Consider the following 19,779-nt stretch of genomic DNA (forward strand, 5'->3'; position numbering starts at 1 on the left):
AACAAAGATACATCATTGTAGATAGGCTAAGACAACCGGCAAGTAGCTGTGGATGGTTTTCAGACATGTGGCGTGATTCAGTCGTGTGCATATACGCATGCTTGACCCTAGATTTGTGATAAAACTCGAAGAAACCAGCCACGAAGATGATGATTCAGTAAGGAAACAATATATTGCACTGTAACACTCATTTGTAGATAGTTTATTAGTGGCCGCCTGTTTCTCAAGGCTGCTTTTAGCGTATTTTGTAGTTTTGTTGTCTTATAATTACTTTGTGGTTTTATTTACGTAAATAAAAACAACCCAGTCAAGATTGTTAGTCCACAAGTGTTTACGTAGAAGTATAGTAACCAAGTGGTTTAGTGTACAGTGAGGCTTATACAGCATGATTCGGTGTGCCTTGTAAAGTGCGCCGGGAAATTCAGCCGTGAAAGGGTTTTAAAGCACCCAGACTGGGTTTACAATTGTTGAAGTGCTGATCTTCAGTTCATTGGTCTGACTGTACTTCCAAACTTTTGCTGCACTATCACGTCCATAATAATTTTATTATACTAAACTGTTCACTGGCTTTATATTATTATGTGTAATACGGGCATGAGAGCTTGCCTGATATGTATGTCCTCCACACATGTCAAACATATCAGGTAAAATCCCAATACCCTGTGTTACAACTAATAGGTAACACTTCCCAGGATGATAGCCTCCACAGGGTGATCATAGCTGAACTCTCTACTAGAGCTGAAATGGATAGTAATTTTAGATATTCGGATATCCTGAACAGATTTTATCTGGATATCTTACGGACAATTGATTGCATTATCAAAATCTTTATTAAAAGAAACTTGTCTTTTATTTCAAAACAAAATTGTCAATCAACTTATACCACACACTTGTTACAGTTTATAATGAACATGACTTTAAGTTTTGTTTTTAAAAAATTAACATGTCAGTGTTTTCTGGTTTCAGGCAGCTCCTAAGGTTACTAACAGCTCCTAAGGTTACTAACAATCAAACCAGCAGTGGAAAAGATCCTTTCTGATGGAATCGAAGTTGCAGGTACACACAACAGTTTACGGGCTACTTCTGCTATTACAGGAAACTGCTCTTGGTTCGATCTCCACCATAATAATGCACATTCATCATGGTGTAGCTGTGGTTCTCTTTTAAATCATTCAAGTTCAACCTTTCCTGACTTGAATGTCTTCATCTGTAGAGCGTGTAGAGTTAGTAGTAGTTCCCAATAAAAATTACAATAGCTGTTTCCTTCTCGTCTTTCTTCTTTTTACATTCTGTTTCTTCTCTAATATACCTTGTAGTCATCTCAGCTTCACAACTCTCTTCAATCATTGCCAATAAAACGTTCTTAACTTCTTTCCTCTCTTCACTCTTCATAAAGTCCAAATCTTTGTATCTTGGATCAACTGCAGCTGCAAGAATTGTTATGTTTTCAGGATCAAAAGAAAAGCAATATTCTAGTTGTGATATCACAGTTTCTTTAAACCTTTTAATGGTTGGCAGATCAGTGGTATCAGCCTTCAGGTGACAGTTTATCAGTCCATGAATAACTGGATAGATCAATAATGATGATACATTTTGCTCTAAAGACAAAGCTTTTGTAGCTACCTGTAGAGCCTTAAGTACTATCAGTAATTGTGAAAGCAGGTCCCATTGGTCAGATGTTAGATCCAAGTATCTATTATCAGGTGGTGTTACTTTATCATCATGAATTACTCCATACACAGCCCATCATTGTTCAGCTAGTCACTCATACATAAAGTAGGTAGAGACTTCTTGTAGGAGACTGTGCTGAGGAAGGTTCAGTGTTCCCTGTTGTTCATGTAGTGGTGTCATTGTCACAACACTGTGCTTGAAGTGTGCAACAATTTTTTTACAAACTCCAGTTAACCTACTAATGCTGTGTATCTCTAACCCAGCATTGACTGCAAGCTGAAGTGTGTGTCCAAAACAAGGTAAACCACCCCAATCTTCAACCAAATCGAGCACCATGTTGGATGTATTGTCATGCACCACAGCAACCACCTTATTGTCAATATTCCAATCCTTTGCTATTTCTCTCAAACTTTGAGCAATGTGAACACCAGTGTGTTGTTCTGTCATTTCAAGAGTTATCAGCACTTTACTGTCTAGCATCCAGTTTTCAGTAAGAAAGTGGACAGTAACTGTGTTGTAAACTTGAACTGTTCTACTTGTCCAGATATCAGTTGTCAATGTTACACTAGGAGTACTTTCAAGACTGCTGGATAGCTCTTCCTTAATGGCATGAAACATCTTACAACAAATAGATGTAATATGTGTGTGTGATGGCACTACATATACAGGCTCAATGTAGTTCATTAGTTACTTGAACTCAGCACCTTCGACCCCTCTTAAAGGCCGCAAATCAAGCACAACAAAAGTGGCAACTCTCTCAGTTATAGCAGCTGCCAGTTGTGTACTACAAACTCGTAAGGTGCCATGATCCAGAACACTTTGTCTTGGTTGTTGTTTCTTCTTATCACCCTCACTGTTCACTAATCACTCATATTCTAGTGGATGCTTTGTCTGTAGATGACTCTTTAAATTACTCGTGCCTCCTCCATCAGAAAGTTGTATATCACATAACTTGTAGGGTATCTTTTTCTTCGAAGCACTTTCGTCACTGTCTCCCTCCTCACAGTCTACAGACTCATCAAAGTATTCCCAAACACCACTTCTTCACTTGCGAGTATTGGCCATTGTACGTTTCTGTGACAATTCTGTGACAATTTATTGCGCATTATGTAATATCTACTTTATTTTTTCAGTCTATCCGGATGCCAAATACTATCCAGATATCCGGATAGCTAGGATATCCGTTTCAGCTCTACTCTCTACAGGGTAACTTTTAACGTAGCTGAACTCTCTACAGGATGACTTGTAATGTAGCTGAACTCTCTACAGGGTAACTTTTAATGTAGCTGAACTCTCTACAGGGTGACTTGTAACGAAGGGTGACTTGTAACGAAGGGTGACTTGTAATGAAGGATGACTTGTTACACAGCTAAACTCTTGAGCTGAAGTGTCTACTAAATGACTTGTAATACAGATAAACTTTCTACAGGGTGACTTGATGTAGCTACACCTCCTACTGAGTGACTAGTAATGTAGATGAAATCCCCATACAGGGCAACTTGTATCAGCTGAATTCTGTACAGGGAGACTTGTACATAGCTGCACTCACCACTGGATGATTAATCTACTTACATTACAATTTTCAGCTTAGCGGTGTGTCTGATAGGAGTAACAAAAATAGTATTGATTTATTTATGAAACTAGATTGTGTCTGTTACTACTGGTTGGCTTTTACATAACCTCATGACCATTCTTCCTAACTACAAAAGTTATGTACTACATTAGTTACTTCATGTACCGGCTGATTTTCAAGTAATTTCATCAAGCTGTTTATCCTGTAGGCACAACAAATCACTTTTGGGTTTTTAAAAATACTAGTAAGATTGTAAATGTGTTTTTACTGCCTCCAAACTAAAGTACAGCAACAAAATTAGAAATAACATCACCCAGATAATAGCCTCAATTTTCCCTGACGATGATGAGGCAGTATTGGTTAGGTAAAACTAAGCCCAAACAAGCTTTCAGATCAACCCAAAATGCTTTCAACAAGTTGCTACGGAATTTTAAGAATTTTTTATTCAACAGAATTTTCTACTGATTGCCTGACTGACTGACTGCCTGATGCCTTTAGACAAGCGTAACTTGATAATGGCTAAGGCTACGGGCTTGATTTTTTCACTGTTCGACATCGCTTCAGCCCGAGAGGTGCTTTTTGGCATACTGCAGTACGTACAATGGATTCTTCATGGACTTACCAGTGTCCTCCTTTGTGTCCCATTCATCTTTGCTGACAGCAAAAAGTGTCGATTTGGTGGTAGCATGTGATGGCTGGCTTCCCTTCGTTGCAAAAATCATCTGTATTTTTCATAGTGGTTACTTCGATTGCAGAGGTGTTTTTAAAACAGTTTTTGATTTGTACTGCTGTGTAATGGGTTGAACACAGCCAACAACAAAGCGTAATGGATACTTCACTTTTCAGACAATAATTTATATAACTAGGCACACGGCACCAACCCTTTCGGTATGCATGGGTTGCAGAGATACTTTTCAAGCAGTTCTTGATTTGTACTGCTGTGTAATGGGTTGAACATAGCTGACAACGAAGTGTAATGGATCCTTCACTTTTCAGACGATATAGCTGGGGCACACGGTGCCATTTCAAATGCAGTATGCGTCACCAATCTTAGTAATACTATTTACAAAAAAAAGTTAACAAACAAGTATTTCAAAAAAATTGGAATTTATAATTAGAATAGGGACCATAACACAACGATAAAAAGTGCTGAAACAAGTTGGAGTAGTGCACAATATTAAATCACAGTAAAACAATAAGAAGTATTATATCCCTACTGTGCATTTCTATTAAGGTATCTTGAGCACAGTAGGGATATAACACTTCTTATTGTTATACTGTAATGTAATATCATGCACTACTCCAGCTTGTTTCAGTACTTTTTATCGATGTGCTATGGTGCCCACTCTAGTTGAAAATTCAAATTTTTTTTGAAATACTTGTATTAAGCACAACTATGAAATTTTAAGACATTACATCTTATCTGATGTGTACTATCAACAGGAGAATCATCTGTACATTGTTACTATACAGGTGACTTCACTGACCACCCAACTGGAGGAGATGACAATAAATAATGAGGAGCTGAGGGGAGAGAATGGTGTTCTCGAGACTGAAAATGATGGCCTCAAGGTGGAGAATAATGGCCTCAAGGTAGAGGTTGATGGCCTCAAGGTAGAGGTTGATGGCCTCAAGGTGGAGAATAATGGCCTCAAGGTGGAGAATAATGGCCTCAAGGTAGAGGTTGATGGCCTCAAGGCGGAGAATAATGGCTACAAAGAGGAGAATGCACAACTGAGGGCAGAGAATCAACGTTTGAAGGTCAGTAGACACAGGTTAATGTTATAAGAAATGTTGTTGTTTTTTAAACACAGTATAAACCATTACATGAAGCTACTGCTATACCATTGTTCTTATAACAATAACACTAGAACTGGTACCTGGCCCCACCTGGCCCCCTTTACTATATGTACTGTAATACACAAATCATAAAATACATCATAGTATATGACATGTATTTCCAGTCTACTACTATAACAGGGTTGAAACTGGGTCAGTATATTGATGAGCTGTATGACCCACTGACCAAGACAGTTATCCAAGTCAGATCCAGTGATGTAGTAACCTGTTTTAGTAAAAACAGAGACGTGTGCCAAGAGCTACATTTTAAGTATTCCGCTAGTTTATTAAATAAACAGTAGACTTTGGCGGTATTAAGAAATTAGTAGTCGGTATCGATACTACAAAAATATCACGGTATACCGGTATATCGTTCTTATCAAAGAGGTAAGTAAGTTCAGGTTACAAGTCAACTACAATACTTGAAATAAAGGTAAAAATCATACAAGTTTCAAAAAGCTTGCATTTCTTGCAAGTCAGCTATAATAACAATGTTATAGCATGGTAAGTTGTAAAAGTTCTACTTAAGGTTTCTAGCTAAAAACACCAACATGTTTACTTTGTCAGGTTTCAGCAACGTGCGCTTCTTCGAAACTATGTTTCCTGAGCAGCTGAAAATCCTCTCCGATGTAGAACTACTTGCACAAATACAAAGGTATTTTTGTGCAAGCTTTGACAGTGTAGGGAGGACTACTTGGTGAACCTTCCATCACTCAAGTGGATCTAGCTCTGAATCCAGTAATGGCAATCTTTCGTACTCTTCTAATTCTTTCTTGGCTTTCTGTTCTGCGGTCAAAGGTTCACCAGGTGGTACTTGAGTTTCAGCTGCTTCCTTCAACCAAGAAGACAGTTTACGTTTCTTTGTGAGGTTGGAGGAGTTAGATGTTGACGATGTGCACTCAGAAACTTCTGTGGCTATTGGTGGTGTACTACCAGTACCACTGGCTGATTGACTTGTCTGCTCTTCTATGATTTCAAAACCTTCTCGGGCCAAGCAATCGATTACCAAAGTAACACTCACACCATCTTCAATGTACATTGATTTAAATCTAGGGTCAAGGTAAGTGCGCACATTTAACAGCTCATTAACATCCACATCATCATATTTGTTCTGCAGGTGATCCCAAATTTTACCTTTAATGCTTTTGGTTAGATTAGTATCACCATCACATAACTTTAAAGCTTTTGTTTTTAAAATATGTAGAACTGGTTTGATTGCAGACACAGTGACCTTCATTTCACCCGAAAGCATATCGGTAAAATCCTTAAGTGGCCCAAGAGCTGCTTGCATTGATTCAAGGACATCCAAGTCTTGCCATGTTGGTATGAGGTGGGTATTTTTACAATCAGTAGCTAACACTTGCCTTAAACAGGCTTCCTGCTCGAGAATTCTCCCAGTCATGCTGAGTTGAGATCCCCATCGAGTTACACAATCTGTAACTAAAGAGTGTTGAGGTAAGCCAAGATCTGATTGTGCCTTATTCAAATCACGTTTTTTCTTCCAGCTATGTGAGAACGTGGACACAAGTTTCCTACACAACCCGACTGTACGCTGGACTCTCGAATCATCCTTAGTTGAATTAACCACTGCACATGTGATGTTACTGCCATTATCTGTTGTTATGCAGACCTGGCGATCCATCTCAAGCTTCCATTGGGTCAGTGTCTCAGTCATTACCTCACAAAGATTGTCGGCAGTGTGATCTTTTTGCACAAATAATGTTTGTAGACATTTTGTCTGTAGAATCCAATTATCATCAATGAAATGAATTGAGTAACTTAAGTAAGGTTCCATAATATCGCTGGCAACCTGCTCCCTGGTTTTCTCATACAGAGCAGGGATTGCTGTGCCAGACATGTACTTTGCAGAAGGTATATCATACCTGGGATCAAGAGTTGCTATGAAGCGCTGAAATCTATCCTTTTCTGTTGTGCAGATAGGAAACATTTCTTTCGAAATACAATATGTCAGGGAGTCCGTAATTTCACACCATCGTCGTGAGGTCCTCTCATATTTCTGAGCTTTATTTAAAAATTCTGGGATAGATGACTGGGCTTGGGCAGATGAACACGCACGTGTACTCTTGTCATTTTCCTTTGCTTTTGCCTTTTGTAATTGGAGTGCTTGCGTGTACTGTGCGGGGTGATGAACCCTCAAATGCGAGAGTAGATAGAAGTATTTCCACCACTAGCCCGCACATTACTGTGGCATCGACGGCAAACAGCTACATCACTATCTACCACCCTCCCTTCACCATCGACACGTTGTCCAAAGTGGTCCCACACTGGAGAAATGGCTTTCTTCTTCAGCACTAAAGCACTGACAGACTCAGTAAAATCAGTAGAATCGGCCATTTTTGCCACGAAAAATGTGCTGACACGATGACACGTGATCCGGAGCATGCGTGGTAAGTCGGTATTGCAATTAGTAATACCAGTGGGCTTCAGGTATCGAAAATCACTAAATATACCGGAATACCGCCGAACTCTAATAAACAGGTAGCTATCATACAGTGTGATAGTACTGTATATTAGGGATCTGGGTACTTCTTGCCAAAAATATCACCAGCCTCACAATACCTTCATGGCACCTTAGCAGTATTGGTTAGGTATAACTAAGCCCAACATACCTTATTGTTAATGTGACCCAAAATACTTCCAAAAATGTTACTACAAAATATTTATTTTGTGAAATTTTCTGCTTACCTACTGACTGACTCTCCTGACTGACTGACCGATGCCTTCAGACAAGTGTAACTTGATGATGATGAAGGCCACAGACTGGCCTGCTACAATGTCAATACAACTACAATCAGTTAGAGGGTGAAGTTCCCATCTAGCCAGACTGTCAAAATGAGCAGAGGTGTTGGTAAGCACACCTCAACATTATATAACACACTTCAAATATGTCACCCTTGATAGAGTTGTTATCCAATGTTACAGTACACCGAAGTTTGTGTTTTCACTATGAAACAATATTTTCAAGAGTTGTATAGGTACACAATTAGGGTGTATTATTTTACAAACCTTTAGCATGTTAGACTACAATACAGGTCAGGGATATATTTCTGGCATTCCACAAACCCCTCTAAAAATTTTAGTAACTTGTGAGTAACACCAGAGAGAAGATTTGGCAGAAGTATTTCACTCTGCGTTCATCTGATGAATTCATCCAACAATGGAAGAGGTTTTTATTTCAGGCTGAATTACCTACTACCCTGTTTCATTTCAACATTTAACTGACTTATTATTCTGGTTACTGGTTAAAGAAAGTTACCAAGTTAATAAGAGCCACAGTTCAGATGAAGATGTTTCTATGACGAATGATGAGAAAAATGTCTTATGATATGTAGCAGGTTACGTATGTCGTCACTTACGCAAGAAGACTGAGAGGTCTAGGCACCCTCTTAAAGAAGAATTAGTCCTTTGCCTAATGGATTTGGTGAAAGATGATAGTGGTGATGCTGATGAAGATGTAGGTACTGCAGAAGAATGGACCAACATAATTGATAGAGGAGGATATGTTAAGTCAACAACTTACTCATTGCTGTAGAAGAGGAGATAAGGTGTCACCTCCCATCACTGCAATCATTGGGCAGTCACAAAGACCACCTCTCCAAAAGTATCACATCGTCTGAAGATGTTCTGTTTTATTGGCTAATTACAACAGTTGACTTTGAAATAGAGGATAGCGATGTACATGAAGAGCTACTTACAAAAATTATGTCACACTCAGATGCTATGCTTTTGCCACTGTCTCAATGGAGAAGTTTAAACAAAACCACAAGAAGCCAATGCAGCGTTCAAAATCTTTACATACAGTTGTACAAGGAAGTACCTAAACATAATTAGTAAACAATATTACAGTGATTACTTTTCTACCATTCAGTGTAGACAATTATTGAAATAATTTTATGTTCAATTGATTAAAATATTAAAATTAATGTTTGCGACGTCACTTTGACAGTGGCTTGTTTTCCTCCTCAATGTTGAGTGGAAGTTTGTGTCCTCAGCAATTACTGTGAGAGATGTCAGCACAGGCAGAATTGATTACACGTAGTGCCTGGCTATTCTTGTAAAAAGAGTGGGCATTAGGGTTAGTTGTAGTGCCACCTTGCTGCCTTAAGGCAGTCAAAAAACTTTTCCAATGGGCCTTGGGATAGATGCTCACTCAGGAAACTCTTCACACCAGGAATAGATAGTATCAGCGGTAAAAGCTAATGAAAGATGACACTAAAAAAAAAACAATTAGTATATTAAAAATTATAAATGATAAAAAGTAGTGAAACAAGAGATGAACAATGATAGCTATTACAGCATAGCTTAGTGGGAAATCCCTACTTTGGCATGGTATAACAATTACTTTGTATTCAATGCCAAAGTAGGGATTTCCCACTGAGCTATTTCCCGTAATAGCTACCATCGTTCATCACTACTTTTTATAGCTTAAAACCCTACTTCATTTTTAAATTTATAATTTTTAATATACTAGTTTGTTTACTTTTTTGATAAAGCATACAGCTAGCTATAAACATGTGACTGTTTTATTAGGGTGACTGCTGTATTAGAGTATCTCTAGTCGGCCTGCAAAGATGTGTGCTTGCCCAAAAAAGGGGTGTGGTGATCATGGTTTCGATTTCATATAGTATTAAATAAGAGAATCTCGAATCCGAGCTCAAATCAACCTACCAACTTGAAGGTGTGTGGCCACAAATACAGTTAACATAAATGGGGCGTGGTCATCATGGTCACGACGTAGAATAAAGAATGGGTGTGATGTTGTGACCTATCGTGGAGTACCGGTACCTCCATACAGTAGCGTAGTCTAAGTGCCTTAAATAATTTAGTGTGGTGTCTATTATGCTGCTTAAAGAAAGTGTTGATGTGGAAAATTAACACCTCGATATGGTTTCGTTGGATGAAGAAGACAAGCAACCTGACTGAAGATAAAAGAAAAGACAAGGTGCACAGCCTTGTCAGAACCCCAAAAGGCACATCCCACCGGTGAGTGTGTTGTTGTGGCATAAAATGGTAACTGTACGCTGCTTCGTTTGGGCTCTAGGCTTGCGACTGTGGTCAGTGAGTGAGTGAGGCAGTGAGACGAAATTTCAAGTTTTGGTGATTTTTAAAAATTCTATATCCAGCTGCCAGTAAGCGATTTCTTGTTTTTAACACTACATTTGATGCTAGATGGACTGATATTATTCTGTAAAGGCGATTTTCGTGGCATAAGAAGTCTCTAAGCTAGTTTTTAAAAGGTGATATTTTTGGCGGTGTGCATCATTTCAGGGCATTCCTACTTAAACAGTACTACCGTACTGTTTGATACTTAATTTTGGTAATATTTTAGGTAAAACACCAACCTGTAACATCAATACCATAGCGAGTTTCCTGGCTCAGTATTTTCTTATTCTGCTCTTTGATAGGAATGTCCATAGAGCGTACATTGCTCTCCCACTCCGTAAGGTAAGGTCTAAATTCTTCCTGAAGCCACTATAAAATTTAATGTAAATTAAATATGTAGACAAAAACTGTATTGCATACTGTTAGACGAAAATCTTTTGCAGAAGTGTACGGTGATTGAAATGGTTTTATCTTCTCCTTTGAAGTTGAAAAATTATTAACATTCAAACAATCGAAAAAGCAATCCATCATTTCTACAAAACGAATAGTCTCCACAGTATCCTCTGTACTTCCCTTCCGTAAGGCACCTACTACTGATTCACTCAACATCTACAGAAAAAGAGAAGTTACACTATAAACACCCAGACATTACCATGGACATTAATATTATTCTAACCTGTGCTGAAGGGTCTACTCACATTTAGGAGAAATTTGTTAAGTGGATGTGTTCATATTTGACCTTGGGCAGCAGTCTCAGGTTTACTGGCCTCTTGGTATCAGCCAAATAAATATCCGAGAGATGTCTCCATAAAATACGTTTGCCATTGCACTGCAGAGAAATAAACAGTGAGTGACTGTACAGTTTATTATTATCTTACCATTAATTCCCACTTGCTGCTCCACCAGCAGTTCCTTATCGTCTTGATGAGGTGTGGAGGATCAGCAATGAAGTACAAACTGCGTGGGGCATCACAAGCAAACACATTGTCAACTTTGTAAACAATTTTAGACATCCCTTCATTAAGCAATTTCCACAGTCAACGATTTGTAGAAGCACCATCACAAATTAAAGCAATCACTCTAAATCCTTGTCTTTCCAGCCTTGATATTGCTTCCCATACAGGATCAATTAACAGGTCACCAGAAAGATCAGCGTACGCATATTGTGCATAGAGAAACTGATCAAGCCCCTCACCATCGATACCATCATTGACTTGGCTATAGTTGGAGAATAATCTCCATCAAGGGATGCTTCATACCAGACATGGGGCCAAGTACATGAGTACTTATACTTAAGTACACTTAAGTACAGATTTGAAAGTACTTGTACTTTACTTAAATACTTTCTTAATTTTCCCAATGTACTTGTACTTATACTCAAGTACTTCACTAAGTACTTGTATGTACTTGAGTACTTAAAGTACTTGTAAGTACTGCAAACATTGTACGTAGTTTGTACACAGTGGGTGAAGGTGCAGTTTACAACTTTTTGCGATTCTTCTACTGCCTTCCCCAACCTTACTATGTACCATGTTGCCACGATTAATGATGTCATAGCATTCTGGCAAACAAAAACAATGCTGCTATTCAAGTCAGTGAATTTTAAGAGTTTAAAAGAGAGAATGGTTGACAAAAACCAACCCCCTAGGCGCACTTTCATACAATACGCTGAATACAGCATATATTTTACTACAGCAAAATATACTTGTACTTTACTTAAGTACTTCCAGCATGTACTTGTACTTTACTTAAGTACTCTCTTGATTGCTGCTGGAGTACTTGTACTTGTACTTGGAAAATTCAAAAGTACTTGTACTTTACTTAAGTACTTTTAAATGTACTTGGCCCCAAGTCTGCTTCATACTCCATCACATGTTTATTTATCTCTCCAAGATTGAGATTTCTCAACCGGCAATGTAAAGTCCCAATTGTATCAGATGGTACATCCTTGATAACTGTCAAGGGAATGGAGATTTTACATGGAGGTAATTCAATGTCCTTTGTTGGTATTTGGACTACTAATGCCTTCTTCTGCACATATTTCTTCAATTCATAATTCTTCTTAGAGCAAAGACGGAGGCGTCTATGCCCTCTTCCACTCATACTAAACTAAAACCATGTAACAACTATAGCTTCAACTAATGCAGTTCCATCAAAAATTGAACTTTCTCTTTGGGTAACTTTGCTAAACAAAGATTTAAATTATTAAAATCATGTAAATGCTCACAACCAATACCCTGTGCAATTCAATTTCACCTCTACTGTTTAACAATTATCACAAGGGGAAAGCCACCACGCACATGTACAGCTAGTTCTTTGGTTCACGCTAATGACATGCTTAGGTGACCACTGTTTTCCTCTGATTGTACTCATTCGCCTTTTGTATGCCCACAAATGTCTTAAACACAATCACTACAACTTAAAATGATAGTTTTGGTCTCAGTAGGGCCACAATAATGCAGTAAACTTCTCTCGCGTGTTATACACAAACAAACCGATATCAGAAAAGGCATTTTCCATACCTATAATTGCCATTACTTCACCCAGGCTGAAAAAAAGAGAAACGTGCGCTTTCAAGGTGGACAATCAACACATTCCTTTCAATACTGACTGCTTGCACAGAATTCTATTGGATTATACGTGATCGCGTGATCGTTTCCAATCCTGGGTGGTACAGTGGAATCTGCGTTACGGTCACCTGGATTAAGCGGTCACCTTTGCATGACGGCCATGGTCACGAGGTCCCAAATATTTTCCCATACAAATGTATGCATTGTGGTCTGCATTAAGCAGTCACCTGTCTAAAGCGTATAACGGCCAACCAAGAATTCGCCTATGAATCACTGTATGCATAACTTTCTCCTTCATATAGCGGTCGCTACCTTTTATGGTGGCTAGTTAAGCCAACTGTCTGGCACCACAGCACCATTTCAATTAATGCACAATTATCACACTTCCACCTTTCAATGAATACTATATAATCTATCGGGCTTCATTGCTTAAACATATTTAATAGCTATAACCAACATTCATAACAAGCTCACCTTGCCCTTTCTGTACTAAAATATTACTGCATTGCGGTTGGCGCGAGCCTCTTAATAATAATCACTCATTTATAACGGTCATAGCCACTAAAATGCTGAGGACCACCTTATGCAGTTTTTCTCTATAACAACCACCTCTATATAAAGGCCAGATATATCTGGTCCCAAGGTGACCATTATAGACAGGTTCCACTGTACTATAATATCTATGGCGTTACTCTACAATAATATGCTTGGAATTTTTGCAAATCAGAATTTATGTGGTTGTTGGCCAACGTTGTAATCCACAGGTGTGTGTTTTCACTACTTTCCATATAATTATCAGTAAAAAGGTAAGCGTTGAATTGTTCAACAAGATGAGAAATGGTTAGAACTGAAGTAGCTTGTTCATGGACCAAGTGATGTTAAAACTGGGTTGAAACTTCAGAGTTACATAGGAGTAAAATGAAGGTGTGATATTTCACAAAACTTTGTATCACACAGTACGATAGTAGTGTATAGTAGGGATCACAAAGGAGTAGGCATGTCCCACGAAATAGCATCACTCAAAAACCAGTTTCAATTTTTCCCGACAATGATGAGGCAGTATTGGTTAGGTAAAACTAAAGCCCAAACAAGCTTTCAGATCAACCTAAAATGCTTTCAACAAGTAGCTATGGAATTTTAAAAATAATTCATTTAACAGAATTTTCTACTGACTGACTGCCTGAAGCCTTCAGACAAGCATAACATGATAACGGCTAAGGTTACGGGCTAGATTTTTTTCACTGTTTGATGTCAATTCAGCCCAAGAGGTGCCTTTTGGCATACCACAGTACGTACAATGCATTCTTCATGGACTTACCAGTGTCCTCCTTTGTGTTCCATTCATCTTTGCTGACAGCGAAAAGTGTCAATTTGGCGGTAGCATGTGATGGTTTCTCTTCATAACGGAAATGATCCGTATTTTTCATAGTGGCTGTTTTGATTGCAGAGGTGCTTTTCAAACAGTTTTTGATTCGTACTGCTGTGTAATGGGTTAAACATAACCGACAACAAAGCGTAATGGATGCTTCACTTTTCAGACGATAATTGATATAACTGGGGTGCGCAGCACCAATTCTTTTGGTGTGCGTGGATTGTAGAGGTTCTTTTCGAACAGTTCTTGATTCGTACTGCTGTGTAACGGGTTGAACTTAGCTGACAACGAAGTGTAATGGATACCTCACTTTTCAGACAATAATTGATATAGCTGAGGCATGTGGCGTCATTTCAGATGCGGTATGTGTGGGTTCACCAGTCATAATAAAAAAGTCAACAAACAAGTACACAAAAAATTAAGATTTTCAACTAGAGTAGGACCATAGCACATCGATAAAAAGTACTGAAACAAGCTGGAGTAGTGCATGATATTAAATCACAGTAAAACAATAAGAAGTGTTATATCCCTACTGTGCTCAAGATACCATAATGGAAATGCACAGTAGGGATATAACACTTCTTATTGTTTTACTGTGATTTAATATCATGGACTACTCCAACTTGTTTCAGTACTTTTTAGCAATGTGCTATGGTCCCTACTCTAGTTGAAAATTCCAAATTGTTTGTGTATATACTTGTCTATTAATTTTTCTTGCAAACAATTATTATGATTGGTGAACCCATGCATACTGCATCTGGAATGGCACCACATGCCACAGCTATATCAATTATTGTCTGAAAAGTGAAGTATCCGTTGTCAGCTGTGTTCACCGCATTACACAGCATTTCGAATAAAGAAGCACCTCTGCAATCCACGCATACTGAAAGAAAGAAATGGTGCCATGCGCCACAGTTACATCAATTATCGTCTGAAAAGTGACGGCTATGTTCAACCCGTTACACAGCAGTACGAATCAAGAACTGTTCGAAAAGCACCTCTGCAATCAAAATAGCCACTATGAAAAATACGGACAATTTCCATTACGAAGGGAAGCCATCACATGCTACCGTCAAATTGACATGTTTCCCTGTCAGCAAAGATGAATGAGACACAAAGGAGGACACTGGTAAGTCCATGAAGAATGCATTGTACATACTGTGGTATGCCAAAAGGCACCTCTCAGGCCGAAGCAATGCTGAACAGTGAAAAAAATCAAGCCCGTAGTCTTAGCCGTTATCGAATTGCGCTTGTCTGAAGGCATCAGTCAGTCAGTCAGTCAGTAGAAAATTCCATTAAATTTTTTTTTTTAAATTCCATAGCAAGTGTTTCAGGTCAATCTGAAAGCTTGTTTGGGTTTAGTGTCACCTAACCAATACTGCCTCATCGTTGTCAGGGGAAGTTGAGGCAGATTTTTGGGAGATGTCATTTTGTGGGTCATGCCTACTCCTTTGTGGTCCCTACTATACAGTACTATCATACTATATGATTTGAGTCATTATAGAACACCACTACTGGAATGGTAAGCTTAGAACAGTGTGTACAGTGTAAGTTCAATTATGGATCATAGTAAACAGTAGTTTCGCGTGGCCAGACCGCTTCTTTTTTCTTTTTCATTTGGTCGGGAAAAAAAGGGGTCTGGTCCGAATACCCGCACTCGTTCTCAAAATCCCAGTTGTGGCCGGGATTAATTCTACGCACGCGTTTTAATGCATTCTCGAAGCAACCTTGAATGGTCGTTAAGTCTGCCATTGACTGGGTAATTGAAAAGATAGGATTCCGATCATTCAGTGACGAACAGGTAAGCTACGATTTTGTAATGTTTGTATTGATTGTAGTAAGCACGCTTAGAATTAATCCCGGCCACAACCAGGATTTTGAGAACGAGTGCGGGTATTTGAACCGGACCAGACCCTTTTTTCCCGACCAAATGAAAAAGAAAAAAAAGCGGTCTGGCCATGCGAGACTAAGTAAACAGTATGGAAACAAGGGAGGTCACCTACACCTGACATGATTATACATACATCAATCCAAACTGTTGATTTTCTTCTACCATGATATCACATATTGTAATTCTACAATCATGTAGCATACTACATTGATGGCTGATCAGAGGAGCAGTCTACCATCTCCTGTTCATCCTCGGTCTAAACAACGTGTGGTCCCGGTATCTCAGAATAAACAAACAAGGGTGAGTGCTTCTACTATTTTACAAGTATAAGGAAAATTACAATTAACAAGCTAGTAAGCTAGGGTTATTACATAGCGTGGTATAGTGCTGGACATCATCACTTTCCAAAAACACAAAATGCTACATTAGAAAAACTTAATAGGCCATTGCGCACGGTTGTAAGCAAAGTGCTGTAGTTTTCAAAGTGTTTATCCTACGGCTATGCAATAAACATCACTTTACTCTGTAATAAGGATTAATACCTAAGCATTTACCCTACAACAAAAACATGAGGACGAAAACACACTGAGAAATAAGGACATTATCATTCAACAATGACAAAACACTCTAATAGAACAGTCAGTACACTAAACTATATTATCCATACACACTGACCACACATGATAACAAAACAACTACTACACATATCCCGTCAGTAAGGACGTTAACATTTAACAATGACAAAACACTCTAATAGAACAGTCAGTACACTAAACTATATTATCCATACACACTGACCACACATACTAACAAAACAACTACTACACATATCCCGCCAGTAAGGACGTTAACATTTAACAATGACAAAACACTCTAATAGAACAGTCAGTACACTAAACTATATTATCCATACACACTGACCACACATAATAACAAAATAACTACTACACATATCCTGTCAGTAAGGACGTTAACATTTAACAATGACAAAACACTCTAATAGAACAGTCAGTACACTAAACTATATTATCCATACACACTGACCACACATAATAACAAAACAACTACTACACATATCCTGTCAGTAAGGACATTATCATTTAACAATGACAAAACACTCTAATAGAACAGTCAGTACATTAACTTGTACAACAAGCAATGAGGGTGTTCATATAACATATTTGTGTGGACAAACTTTGCCTCAACTTAAAAACATCTAGTACCCTCTGACTGGTGCCTTAAACCTATTACAAAATTTTGTTCTCTACAAGTTTAAGGAAAAATTAGGAATTTTAAGAGATCACAGAAATAATAGTAGGGAAACAAGGGAAGTCACCATGAGAAGGACCTCTACAATTAATCCAGTTACAACGGAACACTCTGATGATTCTTGTTACAAACATTACAGAAGGAAGCCATAGTATAACACTACCATTAATCTACACCTTGGTACTATCAGCAAAGATAAATAATAATTGTAAGATGTGTACTAGCGGTCTACCTGATGTGTGTACCCTCAGCCCTCGGGCCCTGTGTAGACATATCAGACAGACCACTCATGAACATGTTACAACTATTAAATGAATTTTTATCCCCAAAACATTATACATTATCAGCTCTCTGTTAGATAGCCACTTCTTTTGGTATCAAAGTAGTTGGAAATTATCACTAACAAGTTATCATGGAGTATTGTATACTATAAACCTCATGATATGTTAGGTGGTTTAGCTATATCATTACAAGTGAACTATCATATAGTCTTATACCACAAAACAGTATACTCAACTTACTATTGTTGTTTTCATTCCTTATCTGCTCCTTAGCCATTTTGAGCTAATCCAACAAACTCCTAGACAACAGTAACAAAATAAACTGATCATTTCCTACACATGTACATATACAATACATTAGCTATAAACAGTGTCTTGATGGTGGGGTGAAGATGAGTGATGGAATACCCTACCACGTCCCTTATGTCTACAGGGTATATGACTACATGAACTGTTTATGGTAACATACACACAATATTATAATAACACTATTAGTAATAGTTCTTGTTATTAGTGTATGTATATAACATGTGTGAATCCCTAAATGTGTTTGGTGATCACCAGTTACTATAGTAACTATTCATCTAATGTGTTTGTTGTGTAAACAACATGTTAACATTGTTATTACTAATTTATTGTTGTTGTTTAGGAACAACTGGTCCAGTCCCCCACACCAGACCTGTTCAGTGGACCAGTGAACATCAAGTGGCAACATGGAGCCCCTACACCAGTGGAGGGTGTGTCCCACACTGGTGTGTTATGTGATGGGAAGGTCTACATCGGAGGAGGATGGGATAATACTGGACCATCACACAGGATATATGTGTACAATCCAGTTAACAACTCATGGAGCCCTTCTCCTATCAACACTACTTATGGCTCCTTTGCCATGACCACCCTCAACAACCAGTTGATCACTGCTGGAGGGGAGGATAGAAGTTATGAGGTGACCAACAAGATATTCTCACTAGATGGTGATCACCTAAAGGAGTACACCAGGATGATTACACCAAGAAGGCTTGCCACAGTTGCTGGTTATCAGGGAACACTTATAATAACTGGAGGTCAAGATGACCGGTGGAGGATATTAGCCACTACTGAACTGCTTGACAGTACCACTGGACAGTGGTACACTACCAGTGATCTACCACTACCACACTACTGGCTACAATCAGTAATAGTTGACAATACCCTCTACCTGTTAGGAGGATACAATCAAGATGACATGTCCCCAGCAGTATTTACTGCTCCACTGGACACTCTGTCCAGTCACCAGTTGAAGTGGAGTTCACAACAAGATACTCCATGGTGCCGTTCAGCTCCTGTCAGCATACAAGGTAGACACCTACTAACAGTAGGTGGAGTGAAGGAGACAGAAAGTAGTGATGTGTTCACTAGTGACATTAACATGTTCAACAAGCTCAGTCACAGCTGGGAAGTCATAGGACATATTCCATCAGCAACACATGGACCAGCTGTAGTTAGTGTAGCTGATAACAAAATAGTTGTAGTAGGAGGGTATGATGATAAGAGACACTATACTAATACTGTATGGATTGGCTCATGTGAGCCACAGTAACTGTATACATTGTACATGTTATTATTGTACCATCTTATTAATAACAAGTTGTTAGTAAACTAGTAATTGTACTAACTGGTAATGTGTATTTGTAATTTCTAATGAATAATTACAATTTAACATTACAATTACTATAACACAAATCTCATGGACTGGGTCACTATTACAATTAATACACATAACAGGATTGTTACCATGTCAACATGTAAGGTTGGGCAACATTTCAATAAATCACCAATATTTCAATAAATCACCAATATCACCTAATCAAGTACTTGTAATATAATTAATGTATGTAATTAACTCTCACTTTTTCAGTGGAACCTGTTTAAAGCGGTCACCTTTGGGCCAGAAATATTTGGCCTTTATAGAGAGGTGGCTGCCTAACTCAATATCCTCCATAAAGCAGCCATAGGCCATAAACTGAGGTTTGGCCTTTATACAAGGGTTCCAGGGACTTATATACTCAGGTTTAGCTATAAAAATGCATTTAGCTACACTCCAGGACATCGCTTACTTACATAACAGACAAATTCAGGGGCGGAGGAAGCATCTACAAGTTGGGTAGGTAACTATAAGATCATACTTCTATGACCACCACCACCATCAT

The 19,779-nt window shown here is 38.4% G+C and overlaps 1 protein-coding gene and 2 long non-coding RNA genes across 8 annotated transcripts in view; 2 read left to right on the forward strand and 1 right to left on the reverse strand.

The window, feature by feature from the left end:
- Positions 1-19,289, forward strand: part of LOC136265777 (probable serine/threonine-protein kinase drkD) — a 28,109-nt gene extending 8,820 nt beyond the window's left edge. Inside the window, exons 3-6 of one of the 3 annotated variants that reach the window (XM_066060696.1) lie at positions 4,718-4,858; positions 4,901-5,005; positions 16,239-16,340; positions 18,240-19,289. In XM_066060696.1, coding sequence (XP_065916768.1) covers positions 4,718-4,858; positions 4,901-5,005; positions 16,239-16,340; positions 18,240-19,169 — 1,278 coding nt within the window. In that variant the 3' untranslated portion in view covers positions 19,170-19,289. Of the gene's footprint in view, positions 1-4,717; positions 5,006-16,238; positions 16,341-18,239 lie in introns of all 3 variants that reach the window. The other 2 variants (XM_066060694.1, XM_066060697.1) reach the window with 2 other exon arrangements.
- Positions 1-19,779, reverse strand: part of LOC136265779 (uncharacterized) — a 25,006-nt gene that overhangs the window by 663 nt on the left and 4,564 nt on the right. Inside the window, exons 3-7 of one of the 4 annotated variants that reach the window (XR_010705731.1) lie at positions 17,831-17,889; positions 11,086-12,392; positions 10,884-11,036; positions 10,628-10,816; positions 10,447-10,576 (exon numbers count right to left, since the gene is read on the reverse strand). This is a non-coding gene — a long non-coding RNA (uncharacterized lncRNA). The remainder of the gene's footprint in view (positions 1-10,446; positions 10,577-10,627; positions 10,817-10,883; positions 11,037-11,085; positions 12,393-17,830; positions 17,890-19,779) is intronic. The other 3 variants (XR_010705733.1, XR_010705730.1, XR_010705732.1) reach the window with 3 other exon arrangements.
- LOC136265780 (uncharacterized) lies at positions 5,021-6,470 on the forward strand. Its single transcript, XR_010705734.1, has 4 exons — positions 5,021-6,143; positions 6,201-6,231; positions 6,288-6,406; positions 6,457-6,470. It is a non-coding gene; the product is annotated as an uncharacterized lncRNA (long non-coding RNA).

Source organism: Dysidea avara, chromosome 9 (assembly GCF_963678975.1).
Source record: "Dysidea avara chromosome 9, odDysAvar1.4, whole genome shotgun sequence".
Classification (NCBI taxonomy): domain Eukaryota; kingdom Metazoa; phylum Porifera; class Demospongiae; order Dictyoceratida; family Dysideidae; genus Dysidea; species Dysidea avara.